The sequence below is a fragment of the Corapipo altera genome, unplaced genomic scaffold (genome assembly GCF_003945725.1).
Source record: "Corapipo altera isolate COAL_440 unplaced genomic scaffold, ASM394572v1 268, whole genome shotgun sequence".
In the NCBI taxonomy this organism is placed as follows: Eukaryota; Metazoa; Chordata; class Aves; order Passeriformes; family Pipridae; genus Corapipo; species Corapipo altera.
This window is the reverse complement of record NW_020884901.1, coordinates 3,167,516-3,188,412: the sequence shown is the minus strand read 5'-3', so window position 1 is coordinate 3,188,412 and position 20,897 is coordinate 3,167,516. Positions and strand designations below refer to the sequence as shown.

The window sequence follows — 20,897 nt, the reverse complement described above, 5'->3', positions numbered from 1 at the left end:
CAGATGCCAGATGATCTGGAAACACGTGGTGCTCTTTGCAGCAAAGACAAAAGGTTGGACTTTGCTTTTCCACCCTCAAATGCACCTGGGTGAGAGGTGCAGGAGTCCACGTGCTGCTGACTTAGGTGTGAGTCCCATGGCAGCGAGGGAAAACTGGGAAAGGCCTTCCCAAGCTCACAGGGAAGAATTTCTTCCTAATATCCCATCCAAACTTGCCCTCTTTCAGTTTAAAGCCATTCCCCCCTGTCCTATCACTACATGCCCTTGTCAAAAGTCCCTCTCCTGGAAAACCTCAACGCTACCCCTGCAGAGCTGCTTTCCAAAAGGGTGTGCCAAGGTTCTGCTTGGGAAGGGAGACTCTTTGGATGTGATTTCCATCTCTTGCTGCTACATCTCCATGTGTTCCCTCGGGGCTGAGGCAATTCAGGGGCCTCAAAAAGATTTTTAAAGTGGGTTTTTTTGAGTAAAGGAACCAGAGCCTGGGGGTGGGAGGGAGGGGAGAGGAGAGTGTCGGTTCCTTTGCATATAACTTGCATCCCTTTATGGCTGGTTTTCTGAAACTGCTCCTAAAACTGAGCTCTCTTTAAGACCTCTCAGTTAGTCATTCCAAAGATGGAGTCATGCTCCGTCACTGTTTCCTTTTGTGGATCTGCTGAGTGTGTGAGTTTGGAGCTTTAATAGCTCTGAAAGTTTCAGCCTCCATTCACCCTTGGTCGTTTAAAGGGCAAGGCTCCCGCCAGTAATGAAACTTTTGCTGGAATGCTTCCCAAAATGTCACAGTGACCCAGAAATGCTTGCTCCAACTGGGAGGTGTGTGTGGGGGTATTGGAAAGTTCTCCTGGATCCCAGCGTGGGGGTGGCTGGGGTGGGGTGAGAGCAGTGCAGGGCTGTGGGCAGGGTGGTATGTGAGGCATCTGTGTGAGCAGAGGCAAGGACAGGGACTGTGGAGCTGGTGATTCACCTCATTCCTCTGATCCAGCTGTCAGGATGGGCCCATGGAGCCTCCTTGGACACTGAACAGTGACACAGAACACCGACAGGAGTGGGGCATCCATAGGGCTCGGGTTGGGCTCCATCTTAAAAATCTTTGTGCTTTTTGCTCAGTGGATGGGGTGTTTCCTTCAGGGAGGAGTGGGTGGAAGGAAGGATGTGTGTCACGCTCCCTGTGTTGGGGACAACTGGTGAAACCCAGTGGGAATGCCACTGATCCCAGCTGGGGTGTGGGAGGCTGCCCACGAGCAGGCAAAGGGATGTTGGGCGTTGGCTTTGCACCCTCAGACCTGCCCTTTTAGGGACCCCACCACCCCACCACCCTGCCCTGGGTTTTGTTCATCCTTTTTTTCCCAGGATTTGTGGCAATGAGGGTCAGCAGCTCCTTGAAAGGGGCAGAACCTCCCTGTGGGTGCTCTCCTCTGTGTGTCACAGAACAACAGGTTGTCCCCAGCTGCCCGGTGACAGATGTGTCACTGGGATGTTCCCTGGCCACAGAGGGTTGTTCCCAGGCTCCCACACTGGCTGGGGCAGGGATTGCTTTGGCTAGATCTGCTCTGCCTCAAGGAGAAAGCCCATCCTCTTCCCAACCCTTTGGCACCCTCTGTGAGCCATCCCCTGGTCGCAGCCGCAGATTCTTCTTTCCCCTCTCAGAGGAGAGTACAAAATCCCCATTTCTTTAAAACACTCTTGAGCAGGGTTGGGATTTCCTCCCAGATCCTGAACATTTGCCTGTTTTCTGGGCATTATATCTTTAAGTTCTGCATGGCATTTGCAGCAGATTGTTACTGCGTGGTTTAATTGTATTCCATGGAGGAGAGACTTGCTCTTTGCTCGCTGTTCTCTGCTCGCACCACGGCTTTGTCAGAAACCCAAATGATTGATTATTTTAGAAAAAAAAAGAAAGGATTTATCCTCAAAGGAACAAAGATTATCTGATTTTTTTTTTTTTAATTTGATGGAGTCTCACAGAGCTGCTCCAGTATCAGTTCTGGGGTTTTTTTTCTTTCCCTTTTGGGATTACAGGGACGATCTTTCAGATCTCACTCCGCATAATGGTTTCCTTTGTTCTCAGTCGGGACTATTTGGGCTTTACACAAAAAAAAAAAAAAAGAAAATCATAAGGGGATGACATGAGTCACTGGTGAAATATTCAGCTCTCTGGAGCAGTGTGAACTGACACAGCTCTGTGGCAGCTATTGGAAGGAGCAGATGAGTTCTGACCCCTTCCATAGCTGGCCTGTTTTTTCCTGTATTATACCCTTTCCTAGGGAACAAACTCTTCATATTTTCAACCCTGCAGTTCATATTCCTCGATTCTCCTCCTTAAAATGCCTTTTCTCTTTGTCCAAATGAATTACCCTGTTTTATTGGGCTGCTGGGATGCTGAAGAATTTAAGAGGCTGTGTTAAGTCCATCCAAATGATGCTGGAGCAGTGGCAACTGGAGCTTTATATTCTTATTTTTCCTCTGTATTTCATTTTGGCCTCTGCCATCTTGTTTTAATCAGTTATCCAAGAGCTGCAGCCAGGTCAACTGTGGTCAAAACTGTTTGGAGAAAGAGTAGAAATGGTTGAAATCCCACAAGCATGATATGGAGACTCCATTAAAATGCATCACCCAGCAAAGCAGCTTCCAGTTCTCATCTGCCTTTATCTCTCATGGATCTTGACACAGGAACATCTACCCCATGGTATTTAGTTCCTACTGTAAGTCCAGATGTTCATGTCAACCTCTGGGCAGCTGCCTGGGGAGTGAGAAACCCAGAGCCCAGGGAAAGAGCATCCTTCCCCCTGCACACTCTGCCCTGCCTGGAGCCGGGTCCTCCAAAGGCAATAATTGAGTGTTTATTTAGGGCTAAGAATAAACTATCTTGGAAAAGTACTGAAAGAAGGAAAAACTGGTAAAGATGGGAGGGAAGGGGCTTCTTTGAGCAGTGTGTTCTTTTTCCTTGCTGGAGCAACCAATCCCTGGCCCTGCCAGGAGCTCTGTCATGTGGATTCTCAGCTCCCTCCTGGAGGGACCCCGACCTTGAAGGGGTTTCCCAGGTTGGGATTAAAGCTTTGGCTGGATCTGCCTATGCTTGGAGTTGTGTTCTGCTCTTGGAGGTGGTGATGTAAACCCAGGAAACTCAGACTGATGAATTTACCTCGGTGTAGTTGAGCCCAGGATGCAACTTTTTTAAAAATTTATTGTATTTAATCTTTCATTTTTTTGATCTACTGCCTTTACATGAGAAAGATAAATTTCCTGTTCTTCATTTATTGAAGTATTTTCCTCTATTCACTATTTTGCATCACTTCAGTCATTTCCCTTTGCCTTTGAAATACATGAAATTCTCCTGCTTAAGGTCTTGAGTGAGATTGGTAGTTAAGGAGTCAAACTGATCCAGGAAAGCTCTGGCAAGTATCTGGGCACAGGTTTTCCATGCCCAGCCATGGGGCTGGGGTGTAGGGCTGGGATACATGGATCTCTTTGGCTGTCAGGAGTCAGGATAATGGGATGGGCACAACAGAGCCACTCCAGGCAGCCTGGATGCCACCAGAGACCTGTGTGCAGGAGAAACAGGGCAATTTAAGTCACTTGGTTGATTGTGGGCAGATTAACTGCTTTGCTTGTTCCTTGAAAATCACTCTTTTCATCTTTCTATGGGACTTGATATCCCTTTCAAGGAGACACTGCTCTTGAAATAATCCTTTTTTGCTTTATTTACTGTCATTGCTTGCTGTGAGATAAGATGACAATGTGGTTTTATGTTCCTTGTTCATACAGGAAGGCTTCACTTCCCAGCAAAGCTGCTGATGTGATTCTTGGATACAAACCCCCAGACTGCTGGGATGTGTGTTAAATGATGAGAAAGTTGCAGAGGGCACCTGGAATGAGCTGGGAACATAAATGCTTATTCATTCCTCACCTTAGGACCTCAGATCTCTGGCAATAATTGCACATAAACCATAGCATGACTAAGTGCTGCATCATTAAGTCCTGAAGGTCTTTGGATGTCCTTCAGCTGTTCTGAAACCGAATATGGAAGAATGGTTTTCCCTTCACAGGGTGGTGACCCCTTCTCCAGGCACCCAAATGTCTTGGTTATTGTGTTAATGCAGCACCAGCTCAGCTGGGTGCAATAAATTCGGGTCTCAGGATGCTGAGAAAGGATTTTTTTTTTCCCCACTTTGAAGGATACTGTGAGGCAAAAAGTTGATGAATGGGGGATTTCCTTGAGTCTAAGCTCTAGGAATGTGTTCAGTGATCATCACACAATGGTTTGGGTTGAAGGGACCTTAAAGCTCCTCTCATTCTGATCCCCTTCCACTAGACCAAGTTCCTCAGAGCTCAGCTTTATAATTCACTGTAATCCAGACCAAACCCTTTTTGTAGATCTGGCTCTACCTTTTGACCAGTCCACGTTGGTGCTGCCCAGTTCACCCTGATGGGCTGTGTGGGGTGACTGGGAAGAGCAGGGAGGACACAGGGAATGTCTCTCCCCAGCACTGCAGGGCTTGAGTAGCTCCAGCTTTCAGCTCAGTGGCAAGTTTAAATATTGTGGATTTCCTTGGGGATAAGGATTTAATTAAAGAGCTTGAAAAATGAGATTTGTTTTGAGGTTTGTTGCTTGTAATTTGGTAATTTTTCAGACACTGGAAACATGGATACTCACAAGTAACACACAAGCAACTTATGGATCCTGAAGTGCTTTGGGGCCCATTCATGAGCTGTGCTTCAGGTGTTAAAAATTATTATTACAGCCATAAATGTGGCTTAGATTAATGACTTCTGGCTAATGCTGTGTATGCTGGGATTTTTCAGTGTGGTCTACAGAGGCTGCAGTTCCATCTTGCACAGAATTTCAAGAGCAGAATTTCCATCAGATTCTTGGGTTGTTTTGGGGTTTTTTGGATTTTTTTGAGGGTGGAATGATGTCTTATTTTTCTGTTGATCCATCCTGCCTTTGAGAGCATCAAGCTGTGGAGCAGGGAACTGGAAGTGTGGGTCCTCTTTGGGCTGACCCCCATGAGCCCTCACAGGAGTGCAGTGAGGACAGGATACCTTTCCCTGGGGAATGCCTTGGCCAGGGAAGATAAAATTAGGAGGGGAAACCACAAATTAGGATGGGGAAATCAAACTGTTCCACCTTTGCACAGCAGTCATGTGGTAGATGGTGTGTGGAGAAAGTCTCTAACTGACCTTCACTGCAGCCAAACCAGGGCTGGGTGTCCCCTCTCTCCTGCTCTGTGACTGGCAAGGGAAATGGCATTTAAATAAAATCCTTGTTTATTATTGCATGTATTCTGAAGGATCAGCAGGGCTTAAGACTTCTTTTCCTCTTCAAATTTTTTTTAAGCAACAGCTAGGGGAAGGAAAGGTGAGGATGAACAGCCCAATCCTGTTGGGAATGGGGTTTGCCCCCAGGCAGGGGTGTCTGGTTTGCTCTGACATTCCATGTCAGGTGTTAATGATGCTCTGGTCTCCTTTTGAGTCCTGTGGGGGTATTTCTGCTCCTGCATCCCATGGCTGAGTCCAAGAGGGTGGTTTGGCTGTAGAGGGGGTGGCAGGGTATGGCCACACTGGAGCCCGTGGCCAGCCCAAAGCCAGGGAGTTTGTTCCAATGTATCCTGTTTGATTTGCTCTAATATTGATGTGTGAGAAAGAAAATGTGTCTGGCCATTGCTGGGTCAAGGCAGAGTTACAGACTTAATGCCAGCTGCCTCTGTTCCAGGTTTTAACAGGTATTTAAATAATTAGGAATCAGATGATCACAGAAAGATTGGATTTGGGTTTAATCGTGGTAATGGAAGAAGTGGGGATTTAATTCCTCCTTTTGCCACTCTTGTTTCATCAGCAAATCATTCACAGAATCACAGAATGGTTTGGGTTGGAAGGGAATCTTGGAGATTATCTCATTCCACCCCTTGCCATGGGCAGGGACACCTTCCACTAGCCCAGGTTGCTCCAAGCCTTGTCCAACCTGGCCTTGAACCCTCCCAGTTCCACATTTCCTTGGAACTGAACAAAAGCCAACCTTCTGACACTAATTCTTATCTTTCCATTCCTTCCTCCAACACTCTATTTCTCCTCTGAGCTTTATGGAGCATATTTAGGTCCTGACATCCCTGCCCTGTTAAAATGGGAAGCAATGCTCCCTTTTGGTCCGACTGAAGAGCTTAACAGGCTGCTGGGTGCAGGCTTTTGGGGCAGCCTCTGCTCTGATTTTTGGTCTATTTTAGTTGTTTGGGGTTTGCCTCTCTGTGTACTGGGTATATTGACACAGCAGGGACAGAGCTGCTCGTTTCTTTGGGGGACCTGTGCACCTTGAGCAAAGAATGTTCCTGTGTGTGATGCTGCACAGTGATGTTATTCATAAAACAGCAAGTGAAAAAAGAAAAGCTTTCATAAAGCAACAGCTAATTCAGTTCTCAGATGAAGGCCAAGCCCAGTGCAAACTTGTAAGAAATACTCTGCAGAGCCTGAATTTGGTCAGTCAGGTCTCTGTCCTGGGCATGAGGCTGTCACAGCTCCTACAGGAGATTGCTGAGTTTGGATGTGGCTGAAAAATCAAGAGGAAATAAATGAACTGATTTAGCTCTCAGGAATGAGAGCTGCTCCTGTGTGCAGCTCATCTTTCTAGGAAGAGCTGGGGATTTTCATGCTGCTGGAGTCCTACTCAAAGGATGCTCTTAGTGATGAAGTGCAGCATCAGTGGCCTGTGGGGCTGTAGCTGACTCCTCACCCCCTCCTTGATTTCCAGCAGCAAGCAGAGATGAGACACTCATGCACCTCTGTGAACAGAGGGTTGTCCTCTCCTGCTGGTCACCTGTGAGGTTTGCAGTTTGTTTGGGCAGCATTCAGATTGTTTTTCTACTTTAATATCTCATTTTTATCTAATTCATCACAGTTATGGAGGTACAGAGGATCTTCCTTGGCAGTGAAGATGGATTGCAGGTTGTGTTTGGAGGCTCCCAGCAGTGCAGGGAAGCAGCAAGGTGTGCTTGAATCATCCTTTACAAACGAGAAGAGCTGCACCAGGGCACTGGTGAAGGGTTGGGGATGCTCAGAAGGCTCCAGGTAGGAGCTGGAGCTCCAAACCTGCTGGTGGCTCCTGGAGGAGGCCCAGCTCCCCTGAGTGCCTGTAACCACTGCAGGAGCACTCCCTTGCCAAAGGAGAGGATGTTCCCATAGCTTTTGTCATAACAGCAGCTGAGCCTCCAGGCTGTGGGTTCATCTGCAGATGTTTCTCTTCCTGCAAACACCTCTGGGTGGCTGATGTGCAGCCTTGAGTGAGGCTCAAACCCCCTGCACCCGGCGTGGGGACCCGGTTGATGGTGGGACTCTGGAATTCCCATCCCCTCCCCCTTGCTTTCCCTCCCCTCTGCTCCCTAAATAAATGTTGGAGGCAGCTTAGGAGCTGGCTGTTCTGAATTTCTTGAAGCACAGGGATGTGACTGGAAGCAGAAGTGGAGTTTTATTGTAATTTTAGTTGCTGTGTGTGTGTGTGCAGACACTTCTGTGTGAAATAAAGCACGGTGGAAGGCAGGGGGAAGATCCAAGTGGCAAGGAGAGCTTAGACAAATGTGTCATCCATACACTGCCTAACAAGAATGAGAGATGAGGAAATATTACAGCTGTGTGCTGCTGAGGCCAGGCTCCCTCAGCTCCTTTATTATCTGCTGTGCTCACTTGGATTTGCCATATGTTTGTAATCTCTCATTGAGGGCCCAGTTTCTCAGGATTATGGAAACTTTTAAAGACTGCCTAACAATGTACATGAATTTTCCATGCAAATATTAGGCTGATCTTCTTGGTAACCAAAGCTTTTTGATATTGTAAAAGATGTGTTCATGCTGTTTCTTTCCATTGCTGGAGAGTTTGTTCGGTGCTGATGGACATGGTGCAGCCCTTCCCCCTGGATGCAGCCAGTGGGGATGGGGTAGAGAATCAGAAAGAGTGGAGGGGAAAAAATAATGGTGGGTTGAGATAAAAACAGTTCAGTAGGTAAAACAAGGAAAGCAAAACAAGGAATTCTTGCCCACTTCTCATGGGCAGACCGTGGAGAGCAGAGCTCCATCACACATGACGGTGTTTTGGGAAGACAAACACCATCACTTCAAGTGTTCCCTCTATCTCCTTCTTCCCCCAGCTTTATATGCTGGACATGATGCCTTATGGGGTGGAATATCCCTGGGGTCAGCTGTCCTGGTTGTGTCCCCCCCAGCTCCTTGTGCACCCCCAAGCCTGTTCATTGACTCCACCTAAGCCCTGCTCAGCAGCAGTGGAAACATTCCTGTGTTATCAACACTGTTTTCAGCACAAATCCCAGATGTAGCCTCATATCAGCTACTGTTGAAGACATTGAACTCTACCCCAGCCAAAAGCAGCACAGGCCAATTTGCTTTGGGCACTGCTGGGGTTTGAGTTGGGTGGGTCATGTTTCTGACAGCATTTTGCTCCAACCATCAAGTCAAAATTCAGAATCATTTCTTTTAAGGGTTTTAAGTCAGATCTGGTTATTCCACTTCTGGAGACTCCATCTCTCCTGACATGAGCAAGACCAGATTAGGAAGTTAATGAGACGTATCACTTGCATTACTTAATTGATATCCTGGAGACCTGAACATCTGGTGGTGAACCAGCCCTGACAGTGCTGGTGTGGGGAGCTCAGGGTGTCAAACAAGGTCTCTTCATTATCTAAGAGCCTCAGGGTATGAGCCTGATGGGATGTGCTTGAGGAAAGGAGCCTTTTGCTTCATGTCATTAGTGAAAATATAGATTTTTTTTCCACTTCTGTGAAGCAAATGTGGGGCTTTGACCATCCAGCTGCACTCTCGTGTGCCCTGGTGGTTGCACAGAAATCCCAGCGTCATGGGGGAGAATATCTGGGGAATATTTTGGTGGGAATTGGGTACCTGGCTGCCTGAGGTAGAGCTATGCTGCATCCCTGCCCTGTGTCACCTTGCTTCACCCCGGGCAGGGTTAGACCTGCATCAGCTTGATGGTGACTTGTTGATTTAAAGCCTTTCTCTCAGATCATGAATTTCCTGTCTAAATGCTTAATCTTCAGGATGCACTTGAATGATGGAGACTGGGTGAAGACATCCAGGAAAATACAACTACTGTAACTAATAAGACAGCCCATTCTCCCTCCTGTCCTGGTGCAGACAGCTGATGAGCTGCTCCTCTCTGCATTGAATTAGTGTCTTTGACCAGCAGCACAACGTGCTGGCTTTGAAGCTGTATTAACATCATATTTGCAGATGTATTGAAAGCCTATTTCATCTGTTTTTAAGGTTGTGTTGATGGATTTGTGTGTTGCAGGCTAAGACTGATTTGGATCTGAGCAAGTGCCAGTCCTGTTGCCTGCTAATTCTTGTTTTCTCCTTTTCTCTTCACAGCTGACCCTGCAGACCTCTTGAAGGTACTAGATTTTCATAATTTACCTGATGGTATAACAAAAACAACAGGGTTTTGCACAAGCAGAAGATCTTCAAAAGAAGCAGATGTTGCTTATAGAGTAACAAAAGATGCTCAGCTTAGTGCACCGACAAAGCAGCTGTATCCTGGTGAGTCCCCAGCTTTTTATTTATCCTTTGGAAGCATCTGACCCTTTCCTCAAATTCTGCAGGCACACACAAGGCACACTGTGTGATTCCTTAATTTTCCAAGTGTGTTTGCACGCTCCCCTTGGCGGGGAGTGGTTCTGCTGTTTCAGGGGGGCTGCAAACTTCCAGCCATCCAATAGAACTGCAGTAGTTGTTCTTTTATCACTGCATTTGCACGTGGTGGTGGGTTTCACTGCAGAAGATGTGGCCAATGCCTGCATCTGTCCCCTCCTAGGTTGGAAAGTTTCTGCTCTCTCATTATCACACGGTGACATCCAGCTGGGGAGAGAGGCTTGGAGGATGCAAAGGAACACAGGCTGTGTTTTGTTCTGTGTTTGTGGAGTGCCAAGAACAGTGGGGTCTTATTCTGTGGCTGTGGTGTCTCTCATAACACAAATAATCACCATATAAAAATAATAGACTGTCCCACAAGAACAGATGTCCCATGAAAAGTTGTTTGAAGGACTGGGAGGTTCATTAGAGGAAGCCACGAAGATGCAGGAGTTCACAAAGCCCTTGGAGAGCACATGGGCTACTGACCATTTTATTTCTGACTGAGGATGCACTGGAGTCTAATTTTTCAGGGAAACTCCCACAGAGTGAAATGTGTTTGTAAAAAGATTGGACCCATTATGGACCTGAATTCCTCACTGCCTGAGAGCCTCAGTCTGGAGCGTGTAGCCACCATCAGAAATCTTCCTTCCCAAGCCATACAGGAGCACTGGGATATCCCTGTTTCACGTGGTAGTGCTGGCAACAGGCATGGCAGGACTTTTTAAGTTTGGTGAGAAAAGTGCCTTTGCTGAGGAAGGTTTAGCAGTGAGGCAAAGGCACTGCCTGAAGCTCGTCTGTGAGACAGGAGGTGATTTAAGCAAAGCAGACACACACGTTCTCCTTCAGTGTTCGTGAGACAGTGAATGTATTGGCTAAATCAGAGCTAATGTTCTGTGCCACTATCAATGCTTTTTAATTAACAAGCTGTTTCTATCAGACCCAGCCTGTCAGTGGCCCAAATGAAGACCTTGAAGCTGGGCTGCTGATGTGCTTCCATCCTGTGCTCCTCTGTTTCCTTTGTTGCTTCATTGCATGTGTTATCACTGAGGTTATTTTCAGGCTTCATTATTGTCCTGCTGTGACAACAAGCAGGTGAATTATATTTAATCCGTGGTGAGCAGGAGCACAGCCAGTGTCTTGCACACAAATTGAGCCTGACATGAAGATAGATGAGAGCAGTGTTTGACAGGCTGGTAGCCTATCATCACATGGTCAGCCCTTAGCAAAGGACCTGCCTAAAGCCCTGTTTAAGTGTCTGCAGAAAGGCAAAACAGACCCTATATTTGTCTTTATTGCTGCCCAGGGCAGGACAGTCCTTTCTGACTACAGATAACACCACTGTGTGCCCAACTGCACCCCTCCTCTGCCAGGCTGTGCTTTCATGTTCCATCATGTCCCTCCACAACATGTATCTGAAATGACTCAAAGTTTTGGTCCAGCTGGTGTCTACAAGCTCATAAGGGTTTGAAGGAAATGGTTCCAGTTTGGAATATACAACTGCAGTGGATTTGAGAGCTTTCCAGTAGCTTCTGTAGCCACTGTGAAATTTTGCCTGATCATGTTTATGTAAGAGAAACCAGCAAACAGTGGTGACCCCAAGATATAAAACAAAGGATGGAATATTCTGCCTGATTAATGTAGCAAGGAAACTGGATCACACTGGTTCTGACAGAGGTTAACACAACAAGACAACAGGCAGGGACCAAATCATGGTCACAGGAGAGAACTTGGCACTGGAGGAGACTTTCTTGCTCTTGTCCCACCTCACTACTCATTATGTCCTCAATGAGTTCTTGGTTTGCATCTTCCTTGGGATAGAAGACCTGGATGGTGTTTCCTTGGTGTCATCAAGCAACTTTTGAATCATTTCATCATCTGGACAGCCATGGGGTCATTGAAGCAGCTCAGTCCCTCTCTGGAGACTCCCAAAGTTGTGGAGTATTCTCTGCTGCTCACTGAGGAAATAGGGAAGAGCAAAGCAAAGAACTCCTGGTGTTTTCCATCAGATCAACAGATGTTTTCTCTTTACATCTCCATAACTAGATGTGACTTCAGCTCACACCACCAAATGAGAGAGAGAGGGGATGAAGATAACAAAGTAATTGCGGTGCAGTGTACCAGGGGAAATGTGGGTTTAGTGATTTCCCGTTACCAGGCGGGTGGGTTGGAGCGTGACTTTCCCTCCCTGCTATGGAGCACCCTTGGCAAACGTGCTCTGTACAGAATATTTTGTGCTAATTAGAAGTCAGTGCTTTTCTAAGATGGTAATTTGATGGGCTTTGCATTCTGCTGCCACAGCCAGCAAAGCAAGATGTGTGTGTATATATATATATATATATATATATAAACTTGTTTTTTGCAAGCTCTGAAGAGTGAGAAAAATCTGCTGAGATGCTTTTTGTCCTTTCTCCCTAAATAAGTTCTGCTTCCCAGCAAAACCCATGCTCTTCCAGCAGAAGCAAGAAAGGCAAGGTTTTCAGTGGCAGCCAGCAAAATGTCCTTTGTGTTTTTCAATCAAATTTTCAATTGTCACTTGCATTCTTGAAAATCTCTGTTACAGCTTGAACAGTCACCTCTGAGGAAAATAAGTCATTTCACAATTGAGTCTTTTCAGATGAAGGAAAAGGCCAGAAGTTGGTAAAACCATTGGAGAGCTGTTTTCCTCTGAAAGCTGGAAAGGTTCTGGAAATGATATCACCTCACCTTGTGTTTGTGTCAGAAACTGGATCAGTTCCTTGATTTTGCTGATTATTTTTTGCTGATAAGCAGCTAAAGCTTTGCTGCCCTTACCAGATCAGGAGCAGGGCTCGCTCTTTATTTTAGGCTGTGTCTGGATACACCTGGATCAGGAAGAAGGTCCCAGCTGTCCCTGTTTTGAAGACCATGATATTGTACCCAAGCCTTTAATCCCTGGTCATGGTGCTCAAGAAAGAAGAAGAGACTCAGCCTGACCCTGCTGGTTTATCTGTTGGAGCATTCCACACATGCACTTGCTCCAGGGAAGCTGATGGCATTGGGCAGCTTTTTCCATGGCTCCACTGGTAGAACTGGGGCCTTCACCCCTTGTTGCTGCTTTGCAGGAGGTTCCATGTAGTGAGTTTGAGAGGATTTGGCCAGGGGGTGGAAGGAGGATGCCAAGCCAAACTCGTCACTGGTGCGGTGCCTTTAAGTGACGGATGTGCAACATCTCTCAGCATGAGCTCGTTTGAAGAGTGAATCCAATATGAGGACTCAATCCCAGACCCTTTGTTGGGGGGGGTGTCCCCATTGTTTTTAAGGGGATTTGGGTCAATTTCTGTGTGCTTCATATATTTATTACGTTGTATTTATTAGTATTGCTGTCTGTGTGGATGTGTTTTCATACATCAGTCACCAGCCTGGGTCATTTCTAGCTATGACAGTGAAGGCATTGTTATTTTGCCAGGACAGCAGAGCAGTAACAGAGTAATGTCAGCTATAATTCATCCATTATGATTATTTGGGTTGAGAAACTCGCATCACCATGGAGACATTTTAATAATAATGAAAAAAAAATTAAAAGCAGCTCTTTAATGAGTTGGCAGCTTGGCCAAGTTGAAAGGTACTGTATTGTGGATTCATAATGAAATTTTGGACATGAACTATTTTACATAAAAGGCCCAAATCTGTAGCCTGTAATTGGAACCAGGAAGGCGTATGGTCTTGATTCAGAGCTACAGGAGGATTTGTGTACAGCAGGAGGGAGATAAAGCTCAGTGCATCCTATGGGAGGCACAAAAATCGGATACTGCATTTGCCAAATATCTGGGTCTGTGTCCTGGGGGGAAATCAGGCTATAATCCTGGCATTTAATTACTGACTGCGAGCCTCTCTGCCGAATGCTGCTTTCTGCTGCTTTCCAAATATTATTTAACCAAGGTGAGGGATATTAACTGTGTTTGTCTCTGTAGGTATCCTCAGTTCTCCCCTTTGGTGTCCCCTCAGTGCTGATTTTGATGCAGCCCAGATTTCTCCTGCCTCCTCCCCTGCCCTGTGCTAGGCAGATAAATGCATTTAAGACACTGGTTGTCCATAAAAGTTAAAGCAACTCCCAGGCAGAAGAGGAGAGGTTGAGCTCGTTTGAACTCTCTAACTTTGCTGTGGTTGGAAGAATTCCCCACTGCCATGTCCCTCATCCCCTCCCTGGTTCAAAATCCCTTATGCAGCCCTTGGATAACATCTAAGAAAAGCCTAAAGGAGCAAAGGAAATATGTTTGAAGATTACAGGCACCGAGCTGGATGTTTTCTGTGGTTCATATGGCTACACATGTGCAGTTTAAAAGTGACCCATTGTGTTCCTTTCCCTGTGTGCCACCGGCTGCCACAGGGGGCTGGTCCCACTGGTGGGGCTGCCCCATTTTACTCTGCCCTGCTGTGGTTTAAGATTTCTCAAGGGGATAATATCCAGGGGTACAACGTAATCCTTGTTTTGGAAAGGTGGACCTTGAAGGAAAGATTCCCTGCAAGCCCCACACTGCTGAAATGCAGCATCTGAGGAGTTTATGGTGCCCTGGGGGTGCCACCTTTGTTATTTGATCAAGAAATCTCCTTTATTAATGCTTCTGGTGTTGATGTCCTATTTGGGATGTGCATCCAGGCTCATTTTTTTCAGTTTGAATGGCAGAGAAACCCTAACAGAGGAGTTTGGGTTTCTACAACAGGGTGATGCCCAGATGGACTTGAAACTTTAAATGTGTGTGTCTGGCCTTGCATGGATTGACCCTTCCCCTGTGCAGAGCATTACCTCTGTATTGACAGGACTTTAATGGTTTTAATCCTCCAAACCTGGCAAAAACAAAGACAGAAATCACCTGTGTGATCAGGCAGGGTTGCTTTCCTGAGTGGAAAAACAAAAAGCTAAGAAATCAGATAATACACAGACAAGTTCAAATTAGCACCTCCTACTGATTGCCACATTTATTTCTGGTTTTAGAATGATTTTTTTTTTTTTTTTTTTTTTGGTGTGTCTGCACCAACCCTGAAAGCCAAAGCCACAGACTCCTCTGTTCTCATCTGGAATGGACAAACCCTGATGTAATTCCCTCCTCCCTCGAATAAACCCCTTCAATATTGTGTGTGCCTACCTGGCACAGGATGCTTAATTCCCTCTGTCCTTCTGACATCTAAAGCTCTTTTTTGGGACCTTAAGATATATGAAACAAAGTTTTGCCTTGTCTCCTAAAAAGCTCTAGAGCACATTAAGGAAAGGTTAGGAGCACAGTAAGGAGGAGTTAGGTGTCCCTTGGGGACACTGCTCTACACTGGCTTTGCTGGTCCAATCTACTTTGGGATTCAGCCATTCCCAACCCTGTATCTCAATAAGCTTTGGGTGAAAGCCAGATTTCACCTGGCCCCATATAAATTTTTAAGGTTGCTGGCGTGCACACATGTGGAGAGAGAAACCAGAGGTCTCCCCATGGGTTATTAGACAGCAGGACTCTTTCTGTAGGGATTAATTTTCAAGGAAACCTGACTAACCTCTTTGCTTTTCCACTCCAGCTTCCCCATTCCCCGAGGACTTCTCCATTCTAACCACTGTAAAAGCGAAGAAAGGAGGTCAGTCCTTCTTGATCTCAATTTACAATGAGCAAGGGATCCAGCAAATTGGTGTGGAGTTGGGTAGATCTCCTGTATTCCTGTATGAAGACCATACAGGAAAGCCAGGCCCAGAAGACTATCCTCTCTTTAGAGGCATTAACCTTGCAGATGGCAAGTAAGTGAAATTTTGTGCACAAAGGAAAAACAGTTCATTGTTTATATCAATACCAGCATGTTGAACGTTGTGTAAAATAGGAGTCATGCCTATATAAATGTATATACACTCCTCTGACTGCTGCCAAGTGTCCCAGTCTGTAATTTTGACCTTCAGTGAATAAATATTATATATATAAGAAGTGTGAATGACTAGTTAGTGCAAAATTGTCTGACACTGATGGGGACACGAATATGGACTTCAGCTGCAAAGGGCCTTAAGAAATCAGTTTGTCTTGCAAAATCCCCACTGAGACTTTTGCAGGACATAAGGAGGGTGGAAAAGGGGATAACCAGGGAGTCACTGTGTGGTTTTTTATCTCTGCCTCTTGTTGAAGCCAGAACTGGCATTCTCTTACCTGTCTTGGAGGGATGAAAAGTGAATGGCATCTCCTCAGTCAGCCTTTGTGTTTCACATGAAATCTTTAGCTGCCCAAGGAGAATTTCCAGGAAGGTTTGCAGGACATCAGTTTGTGAAACGTCACTTGTTACACAATCATTAGTTTGCTCTGGGAAAAGCCCAAGGCTGTGTTTAACACATTTGTGGGCTGTGTTCTTGTAGGTGGCACAGAGTAGCACTCAGCGTGCAGAAGAAAAATGTCACCTTGATTTTGGACTGTAAAAAGAAGATAACCAAGTTCCTGGACAGAAGTGACCATCCCATCATTGACGTCAACGGCATCATCGTGTTTGGAACGAGGATATTGGATGAGGAAGTCTTTGAGGTAAGTCGTGGCAAGGAGCAGCTCTGGGGTTGTTCCACAGAGAGGATGAGCTGGCTTCTGGATGTTGAGATATTTACAGCTCAGTTTTGCCACTTGTATTGGGTTTTTACACAGCAGAACGGTGTTGTGTGTAATTTTTGGTTTAAGTTTTTATTTTGACTAAGTAAATGTTTCTTGTAGTAACGATTAAATCGTGAGCCAGATGACCTGCTGGAGTGAGCTCCTCTGGTTTCATGCCTTTGCTGGAATTCTGGATCATCTCTGCCCTGGGATTCTGTAGCTCTTGGCACATATAACATGGGAAGGGCTCACAAGGTTTTCATTCGTCCCTGTTAAGATTTAGATAAAGCTGCAGGGGCAGAAAACGAAGGCCGAGGAAAGCAGCTCCCTTGCAAGTCACAGTTCACTCTGAGGCTGTAGGAATTTGCTCTTTTTTCCATGCATTGGCCATGGATTCTTGGTTTCTTGCACCATGACAAAAGGGGACTCTCCTTGACAGCTTGTTTGGCAGCCCTGTCACCTCCCACACGGCGACTGCTTTCAAAAACAAAGCAAAATCCTGATGGGTGGAAAGTTCCCATGAGCTCCTCTGATTTAAGCAAAGAGATAGAGGATTATTTATAGACAAGGTACATATGGCAGAAGTTTTTCCCATAGTTCAGCAACTAGTTTAATGTATGCATTTCTCTGGCAGTCTCAACTTCTGCGCTCTGCTGCACTTCTGAGACTTCCATGTGGATGAGGATCTTGTTCCTGATCTTTCTTGCAAGCTAAAATTGTTCCCTGAAATCAAGCCCAGTGCAGTGGAGTGTAAACCAAGGCCTACTGATCTCTATCTCCTTACTTTTATTGAATTTATGTGGGGGAAGAGCTGTGTCTCCTGGGCCTCCCCCAGCCCAGCAAAGGGATGAGGAATATCTCCTATCCATGGATAATTAGAGCCACAGCAAAGCCAGCTCTTGTCTGCATTTTGCTGTCACTTGGAAGGAAAGTTCCAGCCTGTTTAATATTACCAACATCTGGGAGCTGAGCTGCTGTAAACAGAGCAGGAATGCATGGACTGAGCAGTGCTGCCAAAATCCCAGCTACAGAGTTAGACCTGAATCTCTAAATTGTATTAAATTAAGGGACGTTCCCTGGGAAGTTTAACAATGAAAATGGAAAGTAAAAGCTGGGTTTAAGGGGCACTGGGGCGCCTTTAGCAGGCTTTGGATGTTCTGTCAGATATTTCAGCAGCTGCACTGGGTGCTGTGCTTTGAGTGGAGTTGTTATATGAAGTGGTGAGCTCTTCTGGGGAGAGCTGATGGATCCAGGGATCTACTAGATCCACGTAAAGAACTTGGAATCACATCCAGAGCGAGCGAGAAACCTGCACTTTAGAATCCTTTGTTTTGCAAAGTGGTACCTTTTCCATAAATGCCTCTGAAGCTTGAGGTGCTTCCAGGGGGCTTTTAGGGCTCACCTGGATTTAAGACAGCTGATTCCTCTGCCAAGATGGGAACACGTGTTCATAGGTGGCAGTGGTCTCCCAGCTCCTCTCTTAAACCTTTCCATGGCCTTGGCCATGGCTCCCTTGCTGAAAAGGTCTCATTTCTGGGTATAAACTCAGAGGGGCTGTGAAACCTCCTCAGCCTTGGGATGTGGGATAGAATGGAGTGAGCTTTTTCTCCACTGGAGCTGTTCCCTGTCCTGGGTATGAGATGCAGCTACAAGATCTTGCAGGCATTTACTGAGAACTGCATAACCAGAAAATACTTTTCTCCTCTGCCTTATATGTACTGACATTATACAATTTGTACATAAAAACCGCTCTAGTTCTGGTATTTATCCTTTTTTTTTGTCACCCTTAAGATACCAGCAGCTTTAAACCCAGTGTAATAGGTTTTCTGAAGGCAGTGGACTATAACCTAATTTCCTTCATATCTCAGCAACTTCATTTCCTTTGGCCCCTCCTTTCTTCTTTCTGCAAGACTAAGCAGAAACTCTACAGGGAAAACTGTGGCTCACAACAATGGGAAATGGGTGTAAACTGGTAAATTTATGTAGTCCTGGAAAGCTGATAACTTTTGGACCTCATGCAGATGAAGCTGCTGCTGTCCTGCAGGCAACTGCTCTGCAAACCTCAGCTAACAAGATGTTCCCCAGTGTTTTCTGCATCCATGGCTCTTATGTGTTTGTCACTTATGCTGGAAAATAAAATAACCCAGTTAAATGGGAGTGGGGTGGGAGACAGCACTGGGGAGGGCTGGGATCGGCTGTGTCTCAGCACAAGAGCTTTAAGCAGTGGGAATTCATATCCTCCTGGTCAGGACTGAAATCAAATCAACCCCCAAACGCTTTTCGTTTTGAAAGTTGCAATTATTTAAGCTCCAGGTCCGTCTGGGGTTGTGAGGGGAGCAGCACAACCGAATGGTGGGATGGGAACTTCCTCACTCGTACTCTGCCGCAGAAAAAGCCTGGCAGGAAAGGTTAGAGGAGTTTCAAAATATTTCTCTAGCACAACATTCTTCCAGTGGAAAAACGACTTCCTCTCATTAAAATTCAATTAGCTGGGAGGCTGTGTGGGTCTCTGTCCGGCCAGGGGAGCGCTGGGGAGGTTTGAAAAGGGGCCAAGCCTGGAGCCCAGGTTGTACAAGTTAAGTTTTGTGCTGAGTCGTTGTTGAAAACAGGAGTTCACAAATGTCAGGACAGGCTCTCGCTCCGGGGTTGGCAAGTGGTGTCCAGCCTCAAGCTGGGAGTGAGGGGATGCTCCTGTGAGACAGCAAAGGGCTTTTTGAGGTGGGAGAGGGAAAGGGAAAAGAAATAGCCCGTGGGGTAGGGCAAACACTTTCTCCCTGCTTGTAGGCTGTAGTGAGAGGTGTTCCCGTGGCTACAGCAGCACTGGGAGGGAGTCAGAAGACATGTGAATGTATCTCAGCTTTAGAGGGATGAACTGCTGCTTTTGATGTGCTTTTTTAAAAACATAAATTACAGACCAAGTCCTAGCAGAGTCCTGGTGCTTTAGTGTAGGAATAGAAGGAGGATGAAGCTTGGGAAAGTCCCTTTCCCAGAAAGCAAAGCATCTTCTGCCTGACAGCCAGGGAGACTTTGCAAAACATCCTGATGTGATGGCCCCATTCCTGCCTCTCCTCAGGGGTGCAGGGCAGGATCTGCCTGCTCAGTGCCTGTGGTCTGTTGAAGGAGTCACCTTTCTGTGCAGGATCCCAGCAGTTCTTGTGTGGAGAACAAACTGGTCCCTTGATCCCTTCCTTGGCCAAGATGGTCTGGTGGCATTTCAGCTGGCTCTGGGCTAAGGCTGCTCTGGTTTAGCAGGTGTGGGTTGAAACAAAGTTCAGATCCCGGCTTAGGAGGGTCACTGGGGCTGTGATTCAGTCCTAGAAGTGGCTGTGTCACAGCAGGGACCAGAGAAACCCCATAATCCACAGCTGGAGGATCTTTATGCATAGGAATTGCTGCACAATAGCTGTGGCAGGTAAATTTTACCATTTCTGGCCTGGTTTAGGTGGACTTAACCCCTTTGTGATAATGTTTGGAAATATCTCATGTAAGAAGTTTGGTTTCTGCAGCAGTGAGTGGCCCAGCCTTGTTTTATTGCTCAGTGTTATTCCAGACCAGTGTTTCAGTGATGGGCTGATGAGCAAAATGAAGTTTGTTCAGACCTTCCTATGTCATATTTCTGCTGGATATCCCATTTTGCCTTCTGATCTGCCAGGAGAAGGCTACTGTGTGCTGATAAAAGCACTGTGCAGCTCTCCTTCCTATGTCATATTTCTGCTGGATATCCCATTTTGTCTTCTGATCTGCCAGGAGAAGGCTGCTGTGTGCTGATAAAAGCACTGTACAGCCCCTGGCTCCAGAGCTAGAGCTGGCATCACTAAATTGTGATGGGGACATTGGTAAAAACAATGATGATACCCTAGTAACAAGTGAGTACATTTGATGCAAACTATCTTTGGTTCACCTGTTTAAAATTTTGTAGGATTGTCCCACAAGGTAACTCTGGAAATAACTTTGGTTTGCAGCAGTGTCTGGAGTAGATGAAATGAGTTTCCCCATAAGTGGAAGAGCTCGGTGCATGTGTAGGTTGCTTTTTAAGGTTTATGTTCTTCTCTCTTGGCTCATCTAGAGAGACAAAGAGGAGCTTATTTTGTCCAGCTGAGCACCATAACTGTGTCTCATTGGTCTAGTTGGTGTTGTAACACTGAGTGCTTTCCTCTGACCCTGCCAAACAAGGTGCAAAGGGAGAGGGTCTGGGACACCTGTGGGCACTGTTCTGCCAAACCACGAGGGGCTGACAAAGTATTTGCTGTCCCTTGTGCCAGAGCCTGTCCTGGGATGAGCTGTGGCACACTGTGTGTGTGTGTGGGGGAGTGTTGGATGATGTTGAAAGGATTCTGCTTTTTATTTTGTTTCCTCCTTTGTGTTTTGGGTTTTTTTTTTTGATGACCACGAGTGAAATCAAGACATCAGAAATGGAGGGAAAGCAATTTGGGCCGGGGAGAGCCAGAAAGGCCGGGCAGGGAGCCAGAGGTGCTCTTAGGGCTGTTGAGTGTTTCAAGGCACAACAAGACAAAGCAGAATAGAAGCATCAATGCTCTCAGCAGAGACATTGGGGCTGTTCAGGTGCTCTGTTGCTCTTGGGTTGAAATGCCAACTCTCTTTTCATCTTCTGCCTTGTTTACACTTAAAAACCAATTATCACTGTGGTTGATAATCCCAGATTTCATTTCACTATCATCAGGGCTTTCTCCTTCCCTTCCCA

At 46.2% G+C, this 20,897-nt stretch overlaps 1 protein-coding gene across 3 annotated transcripts in view; it reads left to right on the top strand.

Moving 5' to 3' along the window:
• Positions 1–20,897, top strand: part of COL5A1 (collagen type V alpha 1 chain) — a 148,460-nt gene that overhangs the window by 23,978 nt on the left and 103,585 nt on the right. For 2 of the 3 annotated variants that reach the window (XM_027650240.1, XM_027650239.1), the window contains exons 2-4: positions 9,381–9,548; positions 15,159–15,372; positions 15,973–16,135. In XM_027650240.1, coding sequence (XP_027506041.1) covers positions 9,381–9,548; positions 15,159–15,372; positions 15,973–16,135 — 545 coding nt within the window. Of the gene's footprint in view, positions 1–9,380; positions 9,549–15,158; positions 15,373–15,972; positions 16,136–20,897 lie in introns of those variants that run through there. The other variant, XM_027650241.1, reaches the window with a different exon arrangement.